This window comes from Manis javanica, chromosome 11 (assembly GCF_040802235.1).
Source record: "Manis javanica isolate MJ-LG chromosome 11, MJ_LKY, whole genome shotgun sequence".
Taxonomy (NCBI): Eukaryota; Metazoa; Chordata; class Mammalia; order Pholidota; family Manidae; genus Manis; species Manis javanica.
Genome location: NC_133166.1, coordinates 115744251 through 115762775, shown reverse-complemented (window position 1 = coordinate 115762775; position 18525 = coordinate 115744251). Strand labels below are relative to the sequence as shown.

Sequence of the window (18525 nt, the reverse complement as noted above, 5' to 3'; positions counted from 1 at the left end):
CAGTCTCCGAGGCGAACGACGGAAGCAGCCGCTCTTGGTTTCCGATTGCGGCTGCCTGGCGACCCGGAAGTGTTCCCATTTTGCGTCGTCGGGGCTCGGCGGCGACCGGGCTCGGGCAGGCGTACCACCATGGGGTCGTCGAAGAAGCACCGCGGGGAGAAGGAGGCAGCCGGAACGACGGCTGCGGCCGGTGCTGGGGGCGCCACCGAGCAGCCGCCGCGGCACCGGGAACACAAAAAGCACAAGCACCGGAGCGGCGGCGGAGGCAGCAGCGGCGGCGAACGGCGGAAGCGGAGCCGGGAGCGTGGGGGAGAACGCGGGGGCGGACGGCGCGGGGCCGAGGCCGAGGTCCGCAGCGGCGCGCACGGGCGGGAGCGCAGCCAGGCAGAGCCCGCCGAGCGGCGCGTGAAGCGGGAGAAGCGCGATGACGGCTATGAGGCTGGTGAGTGGCGGGTCAGGGCGGGCCGGGCTCCGGGCGGGGGGTCCTGGGGTGTGGAGGCCCAGCACCCCAGGTGAGGCACCCCCTCAGGCTCTCTTCGTTAGTGCTTAATAAAAGGCCTCCCGAAGGCTATTTGGGATTAAAGTTTGTCTTTCTGTACTAAGGCCGGTGGTGATAAGAGATTTTCCATTTTCCTCAATTGGCATATCACAAGCCGTCAATAAATGAGTTGAGTGAATGAATGAATGAAATGGTACCATCATGTGCAGACGGAAGAAGAAACCTGGTATTGGGCAAATCGTGTAGGGTTCATAGCAGAGATAAGAGGCTGTAAGATAGGCAGGGGTCCGCACATGAAGGGTCCTGTAGGCCCTGTTAAGAATTTTGTTCTGAGGGTCCTAGGGAGCCATCTATTTGAGCTGGGGAGTTGATACTCATTTTGCAAAGGTAACTATTGATAACTGGGTCAAGGGTAGTCAACACTGGAGGCCAGGTGAGAGGGCTGATGGTAGCCTGCAGAGGGCAGCAGCAGTGGGATGGAGAGATGTGGACAGACTGAAGAGGTGTTTTGGAGGAGGAATTTACAGATCTTAGTACTGGATGAGGGTGGGAAGGAGAAGAAGGAATCAAGGATGCTTTCAATTTCTGTGCCAGCAGCTAGGTGGGTGGTAGTGTCATTACTGAAATTGCGGAGTTTGCAAAAGGAGCCGACTTTGGAGGCGGAGAGATAATGAATTTAGTATTGGAGTGCCGCATTTGCTGTGCATGAGAAACCCGGGTTTGGGCTGCATGGAGCCTTTTGGGAGTCATGAGTATTTAGATGGCAAATGAAGTACTCTTAAGAGAGTGACAATTGAGGAGCCACGTCAGTAAGTGGAACTCGAAATATGCTAATATTTTAGTAGTAGGTGGAGCAAGATGTTATGTACAAGGAGATATAATATCCAAAAAAGCAAGAAAACTGTACAGTCTTGTATCATGGAAATTGTGGGCAGAGAGTATTGTTAGGAGTGATCAACAGTGTCACGTGCCACAGGAGAGCTCAGCAAAACCAGAGCTGAAAAGAATCTGTTGGCTTTAGAAATAAGGAGGCTGGTGACCTTGGAGAGAGCTGAGAGAAGTTGGGATTCAGAGCCCAGTTGAGAAAAAAGGGGAAGGAGGGAGGTTTTCGGGTAAGGATGCAGGAAGGATGAGTATGCTGTGGCAGCTGGTTGGGAGCCCCATCTGATGGCGTCTCCATCCAGCTGCTGTCTCTGGTGTTCAGTCAAGTAATATGCTATTTGTGAAGTGGATGGAGGAGGTCTGAAATGCTTCTTTATCCTCTGTGACCCCAGCATCCATCACAGAGCAGCTACCCGTGTGTTGCTTGACTGCAGGAATTGCAGAGGAACACAGTCATGCTGCCACCACATTCCCTGCCCTGTGGGGAGGAGCAGACCTAGAAATGACTGACTGTGCCGTGCAGTTCAGAGCAAAGCAGTTCATTTTGATCAGTAACTCAACAGGATTTCATGGAGGAGGTGGCATTTGATCTTTGCATTTGCGTAGGATCTCGGCAAGTCAGAGTGAGGCCAGGGAGGACAGTGCAGGGTGAAAACATTGAATACACAAAAGTGAAGAGGTATTGAAGTGAGGGCTGCAGAAAGTTGGACCCGTTGGGTCAGGGAAGGAAAGTATATAGAGAGGTGGGGTTCTTAGAGACTGGGACTTGGGGAGAAGGAGCTGCTGGCTGGAGGAGGGCTGCTGCTGAGTGGCCCCTCAGCAGAGTCCAGGCACTGGTGAGGGGCCCTCATCTTTGGCCCTGCAGCTGGAGCCAAGGATGTGGCTTCTTGGCCCTGTGTTCTCCTGAGGGCCCCACATAACACTTCTTGTCATTCCAGCTGCCAGCTCCAAAACGAGCTCAGGAGATGCCTCGTCACTTAGCATTGAGGAGACCAAGTAAGTACCGCCTCCCTTGTGTTTCTCCTCGTTTCTTCTGATACGGGGCTTCTGGGGCAGCTTCTTGTGGAGGCTTTCCCACACTAAAGTGTTCTGTTTGGAGTTGGAAGTGCCATTTAAGTTACCTTCACCAATTGTTCGAGTATAGAAAGGGACACAAAGATCCGAGAAGGATGGCGATCCACTGGTTAGGGGCAGGCCAGGCCTTGCACCCTTGTTCCCTGATCTGGAGGCCAGTGCCCTCCCCAGTGCCCTAGGCTGCTTGAGTCAGGTCTTGCACTTGCGACCACTCAGTCTCGTTCTGTTTTCACCCCCATCTGTCCAGAAATGCATTTGATGGCCCCACTTCTTTGACAGCTTCTAACATGTGTATCTCTGGTCTTCAGTAAACTCCGGGCAAAGCTGGGGCTAAAACCCTTGGAGGTCAATGCCGTCAAGAAGGGTGAGTGTTGGGCTAAGGGCCGGGGTACAGGCGGGTGTTTGGTTAGGGGAGAGAGGCCATCTGAGAGGGTCTTTGAAGAAAGTGGAATAAGGGCACAGATTGCGCACCACCTGGTGGTGGCGTGTGTGCTTGCTGATAGGCTCAGGGCCCCTCCTTGCTGTCAGAGCGGGCATCTGGGACTCAGCTTATTCTTTAGACTTGAGTAGTTGGCACTGCATGCTCACCCTGCCTAAGAGGTATCATTAGCTGGGTTGAGGAATGTGCACAGTTGTTGCAAACTGATCTGGGCTTCACAGGGGGGTCACTGTTTTTTAAAAGCATGACTTGAGGGGCTTTGGAAGGTGTAGAGGGACCCGTCATGCTGTGTGGGCTGACACGGAAGGGTGGGGGTGTAGGGAGGTAAAGGACTCATCCCCCTCTCCTGCCTCTTCTGGCGCCTTGAGCTGGAAGGGGGCAGGGTGAGTGGCTCCCTCCTTTCCCCACCAGCCATGGGCAGGCATAGCCTCATGTCTGGGCCCCCCTTCCAGAGGCGGGCACCAAGGAGGAGCCCGTGGCAGCTGATGTCATCAACCCCATGGCCTTGAGACAGCGAGAGGAGCTGCGGGAGAAGCTGGCGGCTGCCAAAGAAAAGCGTCTCCTGAACCAAAAGCTAGGGTGAGGGGGCCCCCACCAGGGCGGGCAAGGGAAGGGCCAGGTAGGCAGCCAAGGAGCTCCATGAGTCCAGGTGGGGAGCAGAAGCTCAGTTCCCGGAGGGTTACTTTCTTCCTCTTCAGGAAGATAAAGACACTGGGGGAGGATGACCCCTGGCTTGATGACACTGCGGCCTGGATCGAGAGGAGTCGGCAGCTCCAGAAGGAAAAGGACTTGGCAGAGAAGAGGGTGAGCACGTGGCAGCTGAGGGTGGTTGCTCAGTGCGTCTGGTGGCCTGACTGGCCGGTGAGGCAGGAGGCTCGCCCTTGGGTGGTATGCCTAGGCTCAGACAGGGAGGAGGTCTGTGGTCAGCGGCGTCCGCTTGGATTCTTAGTGACTTGCCTAGAAGGCCTGCTCTTTTTGACCTCCCGCCTGGTGAGCCCTGCGCATCCGGTGAAGCTGAATGGCCTGAGGTCAGAGGTCACCCTTCCTCCCTGTCCCATAGGCCAAGCTGCTGGAGGAGATGGACCAGGAGTTTGGTGTCAGCACCCTGGTGGAGGAGGAGTTTGAGCAGAGGCGGCAGGTGAGGCCAGGGGGGTGGTGGCTGGGGGGTGGGGCGGGGAGGCACTGCTGTCCTTGGTGCCGGGATCCTGAAGCTGGGCAGGCCAGGACTCCTGAGTGGCGGGGTCTTCCTCCTCCCTTCCAGGACCTATACAGTGCCCGGGACCTGCAGGGCCTCACCGTGGAGCACGCCATCGAGTCCTTCCATGAAGGGGAGACTCTGATCCTCACCCTCAAGGACAAAGGTAGGTGGACCTCAGGTGTCCTGGTTGGGGGCACAGGCACTGCCGAGTCAAGGGCCGGTGTGAGTGGCCCCGCCCCTGCCCTGTCCCCAGGCGTGCTGCAGGAGGAGGAGGATGTGCTCGTGAATGTGAACCTGGTGGATAAGGAGCGGGCAGAGAAAAATGTGGAGCTGCGGAGGAAGAAGCCTGACTACCTGCCCTACGCAGAGGACGAGAGTGTGGATGACTTGGCGCAGGCAGGCCGCGCAGCGTGGGGGCTGGGAGGTGGTGGGGACTGGTGGCTCCTCAGGGCCGGCCCGGGTCCCGACCTGTTCCTCTTGCCTTGCAGCAAAAACCCCGCTCTATCCTTTCCAAGTACGACGAGGAGCTCGAGGGCGAGCGGCCTCACTCCTTCCGTTTAGACCAGGGCGGCATGGCGGATGGCCTGCGGGAACGGGAGCTGGAGGAGATCCGGACCAAGCTGCGGCTGCAAGCGCAGTCCCTGAGCGCGGCCGGGCCCCGGCTCGCCTCTGAGTACCTCACGCCCGAGGAGATGGTGAGCCCCGCGGCTCCCGCCCACGCTCTGTGATTGGGGCCGTGATTCCTCCCCCTCGGGTCACTGCTGCGAGAACAAGCTCAGGAGGGAGGCGGGATGTTCGTAGGGTGCGTGCCCTCGTTCTGAGCAGGAGGTGGTAGCTCTGGGAGGTGCTGCGAGGAGGGAGGGGTGTGGACAGCATGGCGACTGTTGAGGCAGATGGTCCTGAATCGTGTTCAGGCTCTGCCACGTGGCCAGCTGGTGCCTTGGGTGAGTCATTCAGCTGTGACCCAAGGTGTCCCACTTGAAATGGAGATGGCAGGAGCCACCACTTGAGGGCTGTTGCAGGGATTGGTATAATACGGGTAAGCAGTGGTTTGACAGCTGTGTGTGGGGTTTGCATTTGGAGTGATTCCATGAACACGAAGGTGCACAGCTGGCTCAGTGGATTGCTTGGCCAAGTGGTCAAGAGCAGGACTCTGGAGTCAGAAGACCAAGATTCAGAGTTCTGGCTCCCACTTTGGAGCTGGGTGACCTGGGGCAAGGAACTTAACCTCTCTGTGCCTCAGTTAACCTCATCTTACAGCTGGGATGAAATTGTGCCCACTGTACACATTTTTGTATCTGTGAAGTACTTAGGGCAGTGGCTGGCACAGAGAAATGCTAAAGAAGTGTTCGTCTTGAGGGCTTGTGGCTGCCCACCTTCCCCATCTCATGCCTCTCCTTTGCTCCTGGAAGGTGACCTTTAAAAAGACCAAGCGGAGGGTGAAGAAGGTTCGCAAGAAGGAGAAGGAGGTGGTTGTGCGGGCTGACGACTTGCTGCCTCTCGGGGACCAGACTCAAGATGGGGACTTTGGTTCCAGGTGAGCTTGGACACGGGTGCAGCGCGTGGGCTGGACTGGCCTTGGGCCAGTGCTCACAAGTCGTCTTCCCCAGACTGCGGGGCCGGGGGCGGCGCCGAGTGCCCGAGGCAGACGAGGAGGCCCAGGAGGAGGAGGAGGAGAAGGAGCCCGTGCCTCAGCCCCCGCAGTCAGATGACACCCGGGTGGAGAACATGGACATCAGTGACGAGGGTGAGGAGGTCCCAGCCAGCTGAGGTGGGCAGAAAGGGCAGGGACAAGAGCCAGGGTCCCAGGAGGTGATCTGAGCAGGTGTCTGCTATGTTTCCACCAGAGGATGGGGGAGCAGCCCCCTCTGAGTCCCCAGAGGTGCTGGAGGAGGACGAGGCAGAGCTGGAGCTTCAGAAGCAGCTGGAGAAGGGGCGCCGGCTGCGGCAGCTGCAGCAGCTACGGGACAGTGGGGAGAAGGTACGGGGGCTCCGGAGGCTAGGCATGGGCGGGTGCAGGCGGGCACAGCCTCTGCAGGGCTGGCGCCTGTGGGCGGGTGTCAGTGGTGACCTGTGCTGAGCACAAGGGCCTCTGCCATCACAGGGAGCACCTGCATCCCAGTGTGGGCGCCCTGTGTTCAATACTGTGTTACTAGAGGTGCAGGTTTCGGCAGCATTTTCCCTGTCGGAGGTTTGAGGGTTGAGTCCCTGGCTCCCCCCCTTCAGTGAATGTGGTGTGCGTAAGGCCTTGTTGTGGGAACTGGGAGGTTGCTGTGAGCAGGACAGCCAAGGGATTCTGTGTTCATGGCCACCGTTCCAGCTGGGGTGGGGACAGCAGTGAACTTGTGAACGTGTGAACAGACAATGATTTTCTACAGTGATTAGAGCTGGGCAGACAGTGCAACAAGAAGACGGAGGATGACTGGAGGCTTTGTGTCCTAGATTGGGTATTTGGGGGAAACCTTTCAAGGGGTGACGTTTGAGCTGAGACTTAATAGTGCAAAGGAGCCAACCTTGCAGATTTGGGGTGGAGGCAGAGTGGACAGACTGGGCAGTGGGGACAGCAGGTGTCCTTAGGAGAAACGGCCCTAGAAGGCACGAGGACCAGGTAGGCTGGAGCAGAGTGAGGGTGTAGTGGTCTGAGCAGAGGTGGAAAGGTCAGTAGTGCCTTGAAACCATGATCGTCACTGACCCTCTCAGCCCTAGCATGTTCTGCACTAGCTTAAGTGCTTTGTGTGTTGATTCATTAAATTCTCACAGCAACACTCTATGAGGAAGGTTCTGTTATCTCCATTTTACAGATGAGGAAACTGAGCCACAGAGGTTGGCAAATTGTCCAAAGTTGCATGATTGGTAAGTGGCAGAGCTGGGATTGGAACCGCCTGACTTGAGTCCACACTTTTAACCATACAGCTCCCACTGAGGGAGAGGGGCTAGAGAGAAGCTGGGGCAGTGAGCCCAGGGTGCCCACCGCGTGGGGAGAGGGGAAGGCACACTTTTTGCTAAAGGACCAGATAGCAAATATTTGCAGCTTAAGGACTTAAGTTTCAATGGCAGCTCCTCAGGTGCTCTGCTACTGTAGCAAAAGCAGCCACAGACGTGTTTGTGAATGGGCACAGCTGTGTCCTAATGGAACTTGATTTATAAGAACAGGGTGTGGGCCATAGCTGCCCACCCTGCTCTAAAGATCAGGGAAACAGAGCAGGAGCTGAAGGGGGTATAAGTTGGGGAAATTTTTCTTTTTCATGCTTAATAGTTAATAGCAGCTATATTTAAAAATTATATTTAAGAATCAGAGTTTATGGCTGAAAGGACTGTAGAGGTTATGTAGCACAGCGGTTCCCAGTCTGGCCACAGTAATGTCACCTAGGAAGTTTTTTATACATACCTGAGCCACACCACACAGCATTTACATACAGAAAAGTTGAAAGAGTATTATAATGAACACCTTTATGCTGCCTCTTATGTTCAATAAAAATAAACTTTGTCCTAGTGTTTTCTCTCTCCTTGCACCTGTTTTTCTGAGCCACCAGAAATAAGTTGCAGACGCTGACACTTTATCCCTGAATACTTCAGCAGGCGTCTCTGAAAATAGGGACATTCCCCTACGTAGCCTTTGCCTTATGGACTCCATAAATGCTATAAAATAGCCAGTCCATATAACAGGATTTCCCGGTTATCCCCCAGATGTCTTTTTAGTTTTTGTTTTTACCACTATCTAATCAAGTTTTACACCCTCAAAGAATTTTTTCAGTCAGTGATGGAGATTCTAGACAACAATAATCCAGAAGAGAGAGAAAGAAATCAAAGGTGAAAGAGGAGAAAGGAGCAGATCCTTAGGAGCAAGGCCCGGGAGGTGGCTGAGAGAAGCCTCCTTTCATTCTGGGGGGAGCTGGGCGGGGAGTCAAGGCAGCTGCTGCCTGATTCTCTCTGTGTTTCAGCGAGGAGGTGGCAGGGCCATGGGCTGAATGTGGCCCTGGCACCTCCTCCTTTGAGTAGAGGTGGGACGTTTTGGAGACAGAAGATCAGGCACACCACGGAAGGAAAGGGGGCCTGCTGGGCGGTGTGGCCTGCTCACTGGGGGTTAGTGGGCACCCCCGCTTGCAGTGGCGGTCATGAGTTTAAAGTTGGCTGGTTAGCATGTTTATGCATTTCTGTAACCTGTTCAGCTGCTGCCCACGGTCAACTGAGTAGGTGACATCTAAGACTGATCAAGATTGGGTTATATAGGGAGAGAGAGGCAAGGTAGTTGACGTGTTTGCAAAGGAGGAGGGACTACTCGGCACAGACTGCAAGCTGGAGGTAAGGGACATACGGCGGCAGGGGAGCCATAGCCCAGAAGACGTGGAAAGGAGTTTTCATGAGAATTGTTGGGCTGAGGTGGAGAAAGTAAATGAGCTGGAAGTTAGGATGCAGCAGGCGGAACACTTGGAAGCAGAGTGAAGGGAAAGGTCCTTGGTGATGAATCAGTGCGGTCCGATCCCTGGAGGGAGCTGCTGAGGAAGGGCTGAGAACCATCTTTAGAGGCGAGGAGGCCATGAACCTCTGGGGAAGTTGGGTGGGCAATTGAGGTTGTGGTGGTCGCCAAGAGTAAAAAGTGGGAAAGGAGAGGCAGCTGGGCAGCTGGTGCTGAAGCCATAGGTGAAAGAAGGGGAGCTGCCAGGAGGTTGGATAGTGCCAGCCTCAGGGCACAGCAGGTACCCGCCAAGCACCAGACGCCGTGCTGCAGCTGGGGTCATCTTGGGGACCAAGGTGGAGCTGCTCTCTGCCCTAGCAGAGTTCACAGGGCATAGGAGGGGGTGCTCCTCTCAGCAGCAGAGCTTACCAAGTGCCCACTTGGCAGCAGTGAACGCAGTGCCTGGCAGCATGGCGCTCTGTCCTCCAGGAACTCTTCGAGCGCAAGGGGACAGAGTAAGAACATATTAGAACCTCAGGTCACGATAACCACTGTGATGAGAAGTACAGAAAAGCAAAGCCCAGAGAGGGGTCGACGTGAGGGGGCGCTCCTGTTTACACCGGGTGATCAGGGAGGGCCTCTCTGTGGAGGTGACCCCTGACCCACGCTCCAGGTGAAGCCCCTGTGGCATCTGAGGGCATAGTTATGAGCTGAGGGGGGCTCAGTACCCAAGGGCCTGGGGGCAGGAGCCACTGGGCTGGCTCAGGAAGGTCACTGGGGTGCGTGGCTGTAGGGTGGGAGGGAGGGAGGAGTGCTAGGCATGGTGCACGTCTGGTGGAGGCCAGGCGGCGGAGGCCTCACTGTTGGGGTGAACATTTAGCCATTAGAGGGCCTCCATCTGAGTTCTTTTCTCCCAAGATCTTTGGGCTGCTGTGTAAAGAGAATAAACATTACAGGGGAGGAGGATTTGTCATCGTCCAGTCCCGAGATGACGGTCCACTAGGGTGGTAGCCTTGGAGATAATGAACAGTGGTTGTGTTGGGAATGAATTTTGGGGTAGAGTGGCAGTATTGTTGCTGGAGTGTGTGGGATTGTGAGTGGGTAAGAAAAGGATGACTCCCAGGAACTGTGACTTGAACGGCTGGCTGATGGTTGGGCCATTTACTGAGCTGGGAGAGACCAGGGGAGGAACAGGTTTGGAGAAGAAATTTGGTTTTAGTTAAGTTTGAGAGGACTCTGTTAGATGCAATTGATACTAAGTAGGCAGTTGGACATAGGAATCTGAACCTCGGGGGAGTGGCTAAGCCCGGAGTTAGAAACGAGGAAGTCATTGTGCAGATGGGGTTTCAAGCCATTGGGTTGGACGGAGTCACCAGGAGAGCGAGGAAGGGTAAAGGAGGGGAGCCTGACGGGGGTCAGGGGAGGAAGGTGAGAGCAGAGGCTGTTGTCCTGGGAGCCACGTGAGGAGAGGAAGAGAGAGGGCAGCTGGAACAGAAGCTGCAGAGAACTCAGATATCTGGAGGATGAGATGCCCTGTGCATTGGGCAACATGGAGGCCACTGACGCCCTTTGTGAAGCCACCTCTGTGGGTGGTGGGAAACGAGGGCCCGGCCAGGCAGGCTTTGGCAAGGTTGCTGCCTGCAAGGTTAATGGACGGAAGTCACCTGTGTTTCTGTATACCAGTGAGAGACAGAAATGTAATATTTAAAAAGATACTATTTATGAAAGCAGTAAATAATAATATGGATAAAGAGTAGAAAGCAATATGGATAAGACACAATCAGGGTAGCAACAAAATAAAAAGGGTAAATGATGTGCAAGATCTATGTGGGGAAATTATAGTCTATTTTTGAAAGACATTAAAATAAATAGACATACCGTTGTTTTAATCAGCTCAGGCTGCCATAACAAAGTGCCACATACTGGCTGACTTAAACAACAGAAATGTGTTTCTCACAATTCTGGAGACATCCAAGATCAGGGTGTGGGCAGGTTAGGTTCTCTTGAGGCCTGGCTCCTTGGCCACCTCCTCTCTGTTCTCACATGGCCTTTTCTCGGAGTGCCCACATCCCTGGAGGGGTACCAACCTATTGAATTAGGTCCCCACCCGTAGGACCTCATTTGGCCTTAAGTTATCTTCTTAAAGACCCTGCCTCCAAATACCGTCACATTGGGGAATCTCAGAAGGTTAATAGAACTCTATTGCTTTTTTTCTAAATTAAGGTATCATTGATAGACAGCTTATGAAGGTTTCACATGAGCAGCATTGTGGTTACTGCATCCCCCCTATTATCAAGTCCTCCCCACGCCCCATTGCAGTCACTGTCCATCCGCGTAGTGAGGTGCTGCAGAGTCACTGTGTCCTCCACGCTGTACTGCCTCCCCTGTGACCCACCCATATTATCTGTGCTAATTATAATGTCGCTTAATCCCCTTCTCCTCCCAACCCCTTCCTTTTGGTAACCCCTAGGAGTCCATTGCATTTTAAAGATGTCTGTCTCCTCAAATTAATTTAGAGGTTAAATGCAATTCCAATAAACATCCCTGTAGGGATTTTGTTAAACTTGGCAAGTTGATTCTAAAGTTTACATGGAAGATGAACAGGTCAAAAATAGCCAAGGTACTGATGAATAGTAAGGTGGTGGGATTTACTCTGAGAGATCGCAAGGCTTCCCACAGTCATGGTAATGAAGGTGGTGGGGCATTGGCGGGAGGGTGGACCAATAGGGCTGAGGTCAAATAGATGCCCAGGAACTGAGCTACCACAGGTGGTGTCCCCCTGGGAAAGGGTGCTCAGGTCAGTAAACAGTGTTTGAACAGTTAGTTACTTATCTGGAAAAAGTGAAATTGAGTTTGTACCTCACACCTTACACAAAATTCACTTACAGATAAAGAACTTCAAAGTAAAAACTCAGTATTTCAGAACAAACTGACTTGCAGAGAAAGATTTTTTAAGATGTGTAAAGAATACACTTTGAAAGAATAAACTTTTTACTTAGAAATGGAGAACTTAAGTTTTCTTTAAAAAGATACCACAAAGAGTGTAAAAAGGCCAAAAGAAGACATTTACTTGCCCATATACATAACCATCAGTGTGTTGGTGTCAAGAATATATAAAGAACAAAATGGCAGAACAGAAAAATAGGCGAAAGTCCTAAGTAGGCAGTTCACAGAAGTGGGAGGATAAATGGCCAGTGAAGCACCCAGTGGGCTCAACTTCATTAGTGATCCAGGAAAGGTGAGCTGAAACAGTGACACACTGGGTCACACTCACACCATTTGACACAGATGTCAGTCTTACAGTATCAAATGTCAGGATGCAGAGCAGCCAGAATCCTTATATACCTTCCCTCAGGGATGTGGGTGAGTCAGATCAGAATGGGGTATGTGTATGTGTGAAGCATGTGTGCCCCTTGGCCCAGCAGTCCCCAGTCCCCTGTGTACCCCAGGGACGTGTACTGGCAGACATGCTTGTAGCTGCATTGTTTGTGATAACAGAGAAGATTGTCCTCACGCATAGATAACTAGACTGAGTCAGAATGTGGAGAATGATTCAGTAGTGAACAGTTGATGAACCATAGCCACTCATGTCAAGATTAATCTTAAAAAAAGATGTATTTTTAAAAAAAATCATAGAAGAATCATATAGTATGATTCAGAATACATGTTTTAAAAATATACAACAAAAGCACACAGTGTTCTTGAAAGGTCTTTTGTGTGATGAAACTATAAAGAAAAGCCAGTGAATTGTGACCACAAATACAGGGGAGGAGATGGGCTTGATAGGGTGTTCATGTCTCTTAAACTGGTTGATGGGTACATGGGTGTGTGTTTGGTTTTTATTATTCCTTAAAACATATGTTTACGATGACATTCATTTAAAAATAAGAGTGAAGTAACGGAAGGAAAGGGGGTGCAGAAGTGGATGTGGTGACTAGAAACTTCACCGAGAAGTTTGCTGTCAGCAGAGCAGTGGGCCTGTGGGCTAAAGGGGCCTTTCGAAGCTGGGAGGCCCCAGGTCCTCCTTGTGTGTTGGGGGGACGATGTGGGAGCAGGAGGGAGGGGTAAAGTCTGGAGTAGAGTTTTGAGGGGCTTGGAGCCATGCCAGGTGTCAGGGCGGCCTGAGGGAGGAAGCAGGGCCAGCATGTGCCATGGCAGGAGGGCAGTCAGGGGGTGTGGCTGGTCGGGGGACTCAGCGCTGGGGGCTCATGGCCCTCTCCCCACCCTGTGCCCTCAGGGAAGGGGTCTGGAAGAAGTGGGCTTTTTGCCAGTCCTGAAATGGGAGCTGGTTGGCCGAAGAGCGGGTGGCGGAAGTGGTACAGGAGGCCCTGGCCTGCCCCGGTCCTGTAGGAAGGCCTGTGGGGCTGTGCGGGCGCTGGAGAAGGGTGGGCATGGGCGGTCACCAAGGGCCGGGGGATTGTGGATATTAACTCGGGGCAGCCAGAGTGACCGGTGATGCCGAACAGAGGGGTTAGGGGAGGCACAGACCTGTCAGAGGGCCGCGCAGTGGGGGCAGTGGGAAAGGCATGTCTCACTGCCGCTAGGGGGGAGCAAGGTTCGTGGGTCCCAGTGGCACCACCCCAGAAACTGCTGGGTTTGTGCACAGCTGCCCCCTCCCCCAGGTAGTGGAGATCGTGAAGAAGCTGGAGTGTCGCCAGCGGGGCTGGGAGGAGGAGGAGGATCCAGAGCGGAAGGGGGCCATCGTGTTCAACGCCACGTCAGAGTTCTGCCGCACCCTGGGGGAGATCCCCACGTACGGGCTGGCTGGCAACCGGGAGGAGCAGGAGGAGCTCATGGTAGGCCCCCCCATGCCCCTGCACCTGCGCGCCTGCCCTGCCCTCGGCTGGGGCCCAGTGGGTAGCAGTGCCGTCCCGCTGGCTCCGGGTGAGCCTCAGGCCGGCTGCTGTGGCTGGGCTGCCCACGCTGACCCTGGCCTCCGTCCTCCAGGACTTTGAGCGGGACGAGGAGCGCTCGGCCAATGGAGGCTCCGAGTCCGATGGAGAGGAGAACATCGGCTGGAGCACAGTCAACCTGGATGAGGAGAAGCAGCAGCAGGACGTGAGGAGGGCCGGGCGGGGTGGTGGGGGCAGGAGACCGGGGCCTGGTGGGCGGGGGGCCTTGGCAGGCCGGTCAGTGTCTCAGAGCCGCCATCTCCTCATCCGGAAATGGGGCCTATCACCCTGAGAGTCACTGTGAGGATTATATGGGGCATCCGGCACAAGCAGGCGCATGAAAGGGCCGGTCAGGTGTGGCGGGCAAGGAGAGGCCGCGCGGCCCACTCACCACCTCCCTCACCATGGGTCGCTCCCCCAGTTCTCTGCCTCCTCCACCACCATCCTGGATGAGGAGCCCATTGTGAATCGAGGGCTGGCAGCCGCCCTGCTGCTGTGTCAGAACAAAGGTAAGGGGCCCGGGGAGGCCACGGACCTCGGTAGGGCCTGGGTGATGTGGCCGGAAGACTGGTGCGTGGTGGCAGACAAGGAGGGGCACGGCCTCCTCCAGTCCCGCCTCTGCCTCTCTGACTCCAGCCGCTGTCCCAGTTCCGGGGCAGTCTCGGTAGCATCTGGCCTTTTTGCTCTGCGTCACCCCATCTTGATGGCTTGGCTCATGTAACCCCCTGCAAAGCACCCTGTTCACCCCTTGAAGCTGGGGAGGGGTGGTGGGGACTGAGGTGGCCCAGGCTCTGGCTCAGACTCTGGCTGGAGGACCCCAACTCTGCCATTACTTGGCCATTGGTCCTTGACAAAGGCCAGATTTCTTTGAGTCTCCATTTCCTTCGTCTACAAAAAGGGCCTGATGTCTTTCCTCCCACAGCACTGCTGTGAGGGCCCAGCGGTGCCCGCTGTGCAGGTGGGGGCAGCAGGCCTGCCCTGGGGCTGTGCCTTTCTGAGGGTGGGTGGCCTGGAGTCTCACTGCACCCCTCTCCCCAGGGCTGCTGGAGACAACGGTGCAGAAGGTGGCCCGGGTGAAGGCACCCAACAAGTCCCTGCCTTCTGCCGTGTACTGCATCGAGGACAAGATGTGAGTATGGCGGGTGCCAGCAGGCCATGGGGCTGGTGCCAGCTCAGGGCTGCCAGGAACCCAGCAGGGTGGGTGGCGCTCGCATTGAAGTGCCCTGTTTGGGGCCAGGGCCATTGATGACAAGTACAGCCGGCGGGAGGAGTACCGTGGCTTCACCCAGGACTTCAAGGAGAAGGATGGCTACAAGCCCGATGTTAAGATTGAGTACGTGGACGAGACTGGCCGGAAGCTCACACCCAAGGAGGTGAGCAGGACCCTCTGACTGGGCCGCGGGTGACTGGGTCATGGAGAGGCGGAGCCCCTGCCCTTCCCAGATGAGGCAGAGCTGTACCCACGGTCTCATCCGGGCTGTCCCCTGGCCGGGGGCCTGGCGAGGTATTGGAGCATCTGTGCCTGTTTCCGTCTCGGGGCGCACAGCAGTCCCCGTCACAGGCCTGGTTCGGGGTGCCACACAGGTGCCTTGGTTTCTGGGTGACCTGCTCTGAGGGCTGCCATTCTGCAGGCAGCGTCCAGGCCGACTCCAGCTGGTGGCCCTCACCTCTCTTGCTCCTCTCTGAGTCCCATCCACACTCTTCCCCACACATTTCCGGGCTCGCTGCCTTCCTCCCTCTAGCCCCAGGCCCAGTGCCTGTCCTGGCCTCCGCAGGGCAGGCCTCACTCCACATCCCAGGCACCCCCGACGAGGCACACCCATCTCCTGAGCCCCTCTCCCCCGCTGGGGGGAGCCAGGCTCGGTGCCCTTCCCCATCCCCATCCCCCCCACCCCTGGGTCCAGCACGGGGCGGGTGAATCCCCGCCCCATGGGGCGCATGTGCACTGACGGTTCGGCCCCATGTCCCCAGGCCTTCCGGCAGCTATCCCACCGCTTCCACGGGAAGGGCTCAGGCAAGATGAAGACAGAACGGCGGATGAAGAAGCTGGACGAGGAGGCGGTGGGTGCCTGCGGGGACACGGGGTGGCTTCCGGATCTGGTGTGCTGGGCCTGCTCCTGCTTTGTGCTGACTGGCCTTGATCCCGCAGCTCCTGAAGAAGATGAGCTCTAGTGACACGCCCCTGGGCACCGTGGCTTTGCTCCAGGAGAAGCAAAAGGCCCAGAAAACACCGTACATTGTGCTCAGTGGCAGCGGCAAGAGCATGAATGCGTGAGTGGGGGGCTGGGGTGGCAGTGGTGGGAGTGGGCTCAGGGCCCTGGTGCCCACGCAGGGGGAGGCCCGTCCACCCCGCAGCCTCACACCCTTCTTCTCTCTGCAGGAACACCATCACCAAGTGAGGCCGACCTGCCCTCCATCCTGTTCCCACCTTTAATGTTAAATAAAGTTCCCTCCTTATTTTTTCCTCCCTGGTCCTGGTGCAGATTCCAGGGTTAGACCTTGGAGGAGAGGCAGGTGGGGCCAGAGGAGCATGGCAACACTTCCCTCGGGCAGGCTCTGCAGTTTGCTGTGGGACCTTAGGCAAGTTACTGAACCTCTCTGAGCCTTAATTCTGCTATTCGTGCAATCAAAACACAGGACGTCTTGTGGAGATTAAATGAGCTCATTCATCGTTCATTCATTCACCTGGAATTCAGAGGTGAGCAGGACCCCACTGAGGTGGCTCAGGGTCCGGCCCCTGCTGAGCGAGACCAGGTCAGCAGATGACAAATAACTAAACAAGCTGGGGGGAGAGAGCTGTCCGCCTCCTCTAAGACTCTCCCTCCGTCCCCCTCCGAGCCCCAGCCGGCCAATGGGAAGCCAGAGCTCCATTTTCCCAGCCCGCCTCCCCAAGTGCCCCTGGGGTGGCAGCGCAGCTTGTCTGAGGTCCCCGTATCCTCTGCAGAGCTGGCCTTCAGGTAAGAGGTGGAAAGTAGGCTCTGTCACCTGGACTCTGCCAGCCTTCAGTGCCACCCAAGTCACTGCCCTTCTGGGGCCCCAGGCCGTGCAGCCTGGTGGGCCAGGCCCACACGGGGCAGAGGTGCCAGACTGCGCCCTGCATGCTCCTGGCCCATTGTGGTCTGTGTGGAGAAGGGTGCTGCGTCCTCAGAGCTCAGGGTTCCTTAGCACCTCCTGGGAGGCTTGTCCCGCCAGCAGGTACCCAGGGGAGGTGGACTCCTGGGTGAACTCAGCGCTGCTGAGCAGGACAGGTGACAAGTGGCACTGGGAGTCAGACAGAACCAGAACCAGTCTCCTGCCCCCACCTACACCCAGATCATTCCAGATGACTCACAGATTTTTTTTAAAAGTGAAAGCAAGAAATCAGGAGAAAGGGTAAATGATAAAAAGTCTTGGGGTGGGAACAAAGAAGCAGGGGCCAAAACACGGTTGCCTGAACGGCTTGCTTTTGATGACAGTTTTCGTCACAAACCCATGAAGCAGCTGCATTGCTCTTGGGCTCATTGCCCCCTGTTTTGAGGTCTGATTCTGATTTCATTTTCTCTCGGGCTGCTTCTGAGGGCCCTCAGGGAGGCGCCACAGGGCGGACTTGGAGCATCTAGGCTGGGTCTAGGACTCGGGGAATTGCAGTCCATTTCTCCCAGAGGCCCCTGCGGCCCGTCCAGCGTGAGTGGGCAGTCCTGTGTTCCTGGAGTGGTAGTGCTTTCCTCGGCTTAGCTTGTGTGGAAGCTCCCCCCTTACCCTCTGAAGGCGACAGCCTATCAGGAGGCTGTCCACTCTCAGACCCAGAAATCTCAGACCTAGATCTTAACTGGGGCACCAACCAGGTTTGACTTGACCAGCTTTGGCCCAGGCTTCTAATTGTGACCCTAGTGGTTCAGCAGTAAGTGCTGAAGCCGGTACTGACAGGGGCTTTGCTCCAGGAAGCCTTCCCAGTCGGTACCAACCCTCCATTTCCCTCCCTGTCCTGTGCTGCTGGGCCGCCAGCGGCGAGCCTCTCCCTGTTCCCATGCACACCAGCCCCTCCCCAGGCTGTGCCTGCCCATCCGGCCAGGGCAGGGAGGCAGGAGGCCGGGAGGAGTCAGCCCAGCCCCCAGGGGTAGGAGCAGCTCTGGAGGACCGGAGCCCCCAGGCAGGCAGGATCGAGGGAGAGGGTCTGTTCCAGCTCAGCTGTTCAGCAGTACCCCCACAGGAGTACTTCCCCCGCCCCCTGAGCCCTGGGAACGGGGCAGTAATGCCTCTGTGCTGGCTGGTGGGTCAGTGACTTCGCCGGGGCTTGCGGGTGAGCCAGTGGGGGCACTGACTCTCCGGGGCTGCTTTTCCACTTACAAACTGATGTCGGGCAGCTCATCACTGATTCTTGGTGTTCTTACCTGCAAAATGGGGGACTTGTTCCACTTCCAGGGCTGGCATAAAGAATAACTGAAAATGTGCATCCTTCGGTTACTTCACCAAATACTTAAGGAGCAGAGCCAGACAAGCGGCCTGTGCCCACGGGGGCTCTGATGAGTGAGCAGCCATTGAACAGGGACATGGGCAGACGTGGATGGGACGGGACGGGAGCCGTGCAGCCCGGCTCCTGCCCCTCCATATGTGCCTGGCCCCTCGGAAGGGCTCAGGGAGCCCCGCCGTGGTTTTCAGAGGGCTCGGCCCCTCACCAGCACTCCTGCCGCCAGTGCACGGGACACCCTCCAGGGTCTGCGCAGGACCCTTTCTCCCCTCCCTGCTGCTGCGCCCCTGCCTGGCTCCGCCCCCTGGGAGGCCCTTCTGGATGTGTGACGGGATCCTCAGCACGAGTGGGCACTGGGTAGGGGCAGGATGGGTCCCCTCCTCACTGGCAGTCCTGTGTCGGCCGTGCCCGTGCCCTGCCCAAGTCCTCCCTCAAGTCCTAGCGGACTAGGCAGCCTGTGGCTCCGCCTGCTGCTCACAGCTGGCTTCTGCATGCCTCTGTGGCAGGGAAAGCGCAGTCAAACCTGGGGGACCAGGAGCCTCAGCAGGGTCCCTGCCTTCCCCCCTTGCCCTTTTCCAGAGCTTGCTGAATTGAAAGCCTTCTCCACAGTTTACACCCTGGGGGTCCATGAAAGGCCCCCAGGTGCCCTGGTGCAATTGGAAAATGTGCCCTCTGCCTCCCTCCCCGCCTCCCCCAGC

General features: G+C 56.2%; 1 protein-coding gene across 1 annotated transcript; it reads left to right on the top strand.

Annotated features, from left to right (window-relative positions):
• The first annotated feature begins 68 nt into the window (after positions 1-68).
• Positions 69-15844, top strand: SART1 (spliceosome associated factor 1, recruiter of U4/U6.U5 tri-snRNP). The gene is made up of 20 exons (XM_036995515.2): positions 69-442; positions 2320-2377; positions 2764-2819; positions 3347-3473; positions 3593-3698; positions 3955-4032; positions 4156-4255; positions 4346-4488; positions 4581-4787; positions 5505-5629; positions 5703-5839; positions 5940-6073; positions 13111-13284; positions 13436-13546; positions 13802-13889; positions 14419-14509; positions 14618-14753; positions 15352-15441; positions 15530-15651; positions 15761-15844. Exons 1-20 carry the CDS (start codon positions 130-132, stop codon positions 15777-15779), a joined length of 2415 nt encoding a protein of 804 aa, XP_036851410.1. The 5' UTR covers positions 69-129; the 3' UTR covers positions 15780-15844.
• The last annotated feature ends 2681 nt before the right edge of the window (positions 15845-18525 follow it).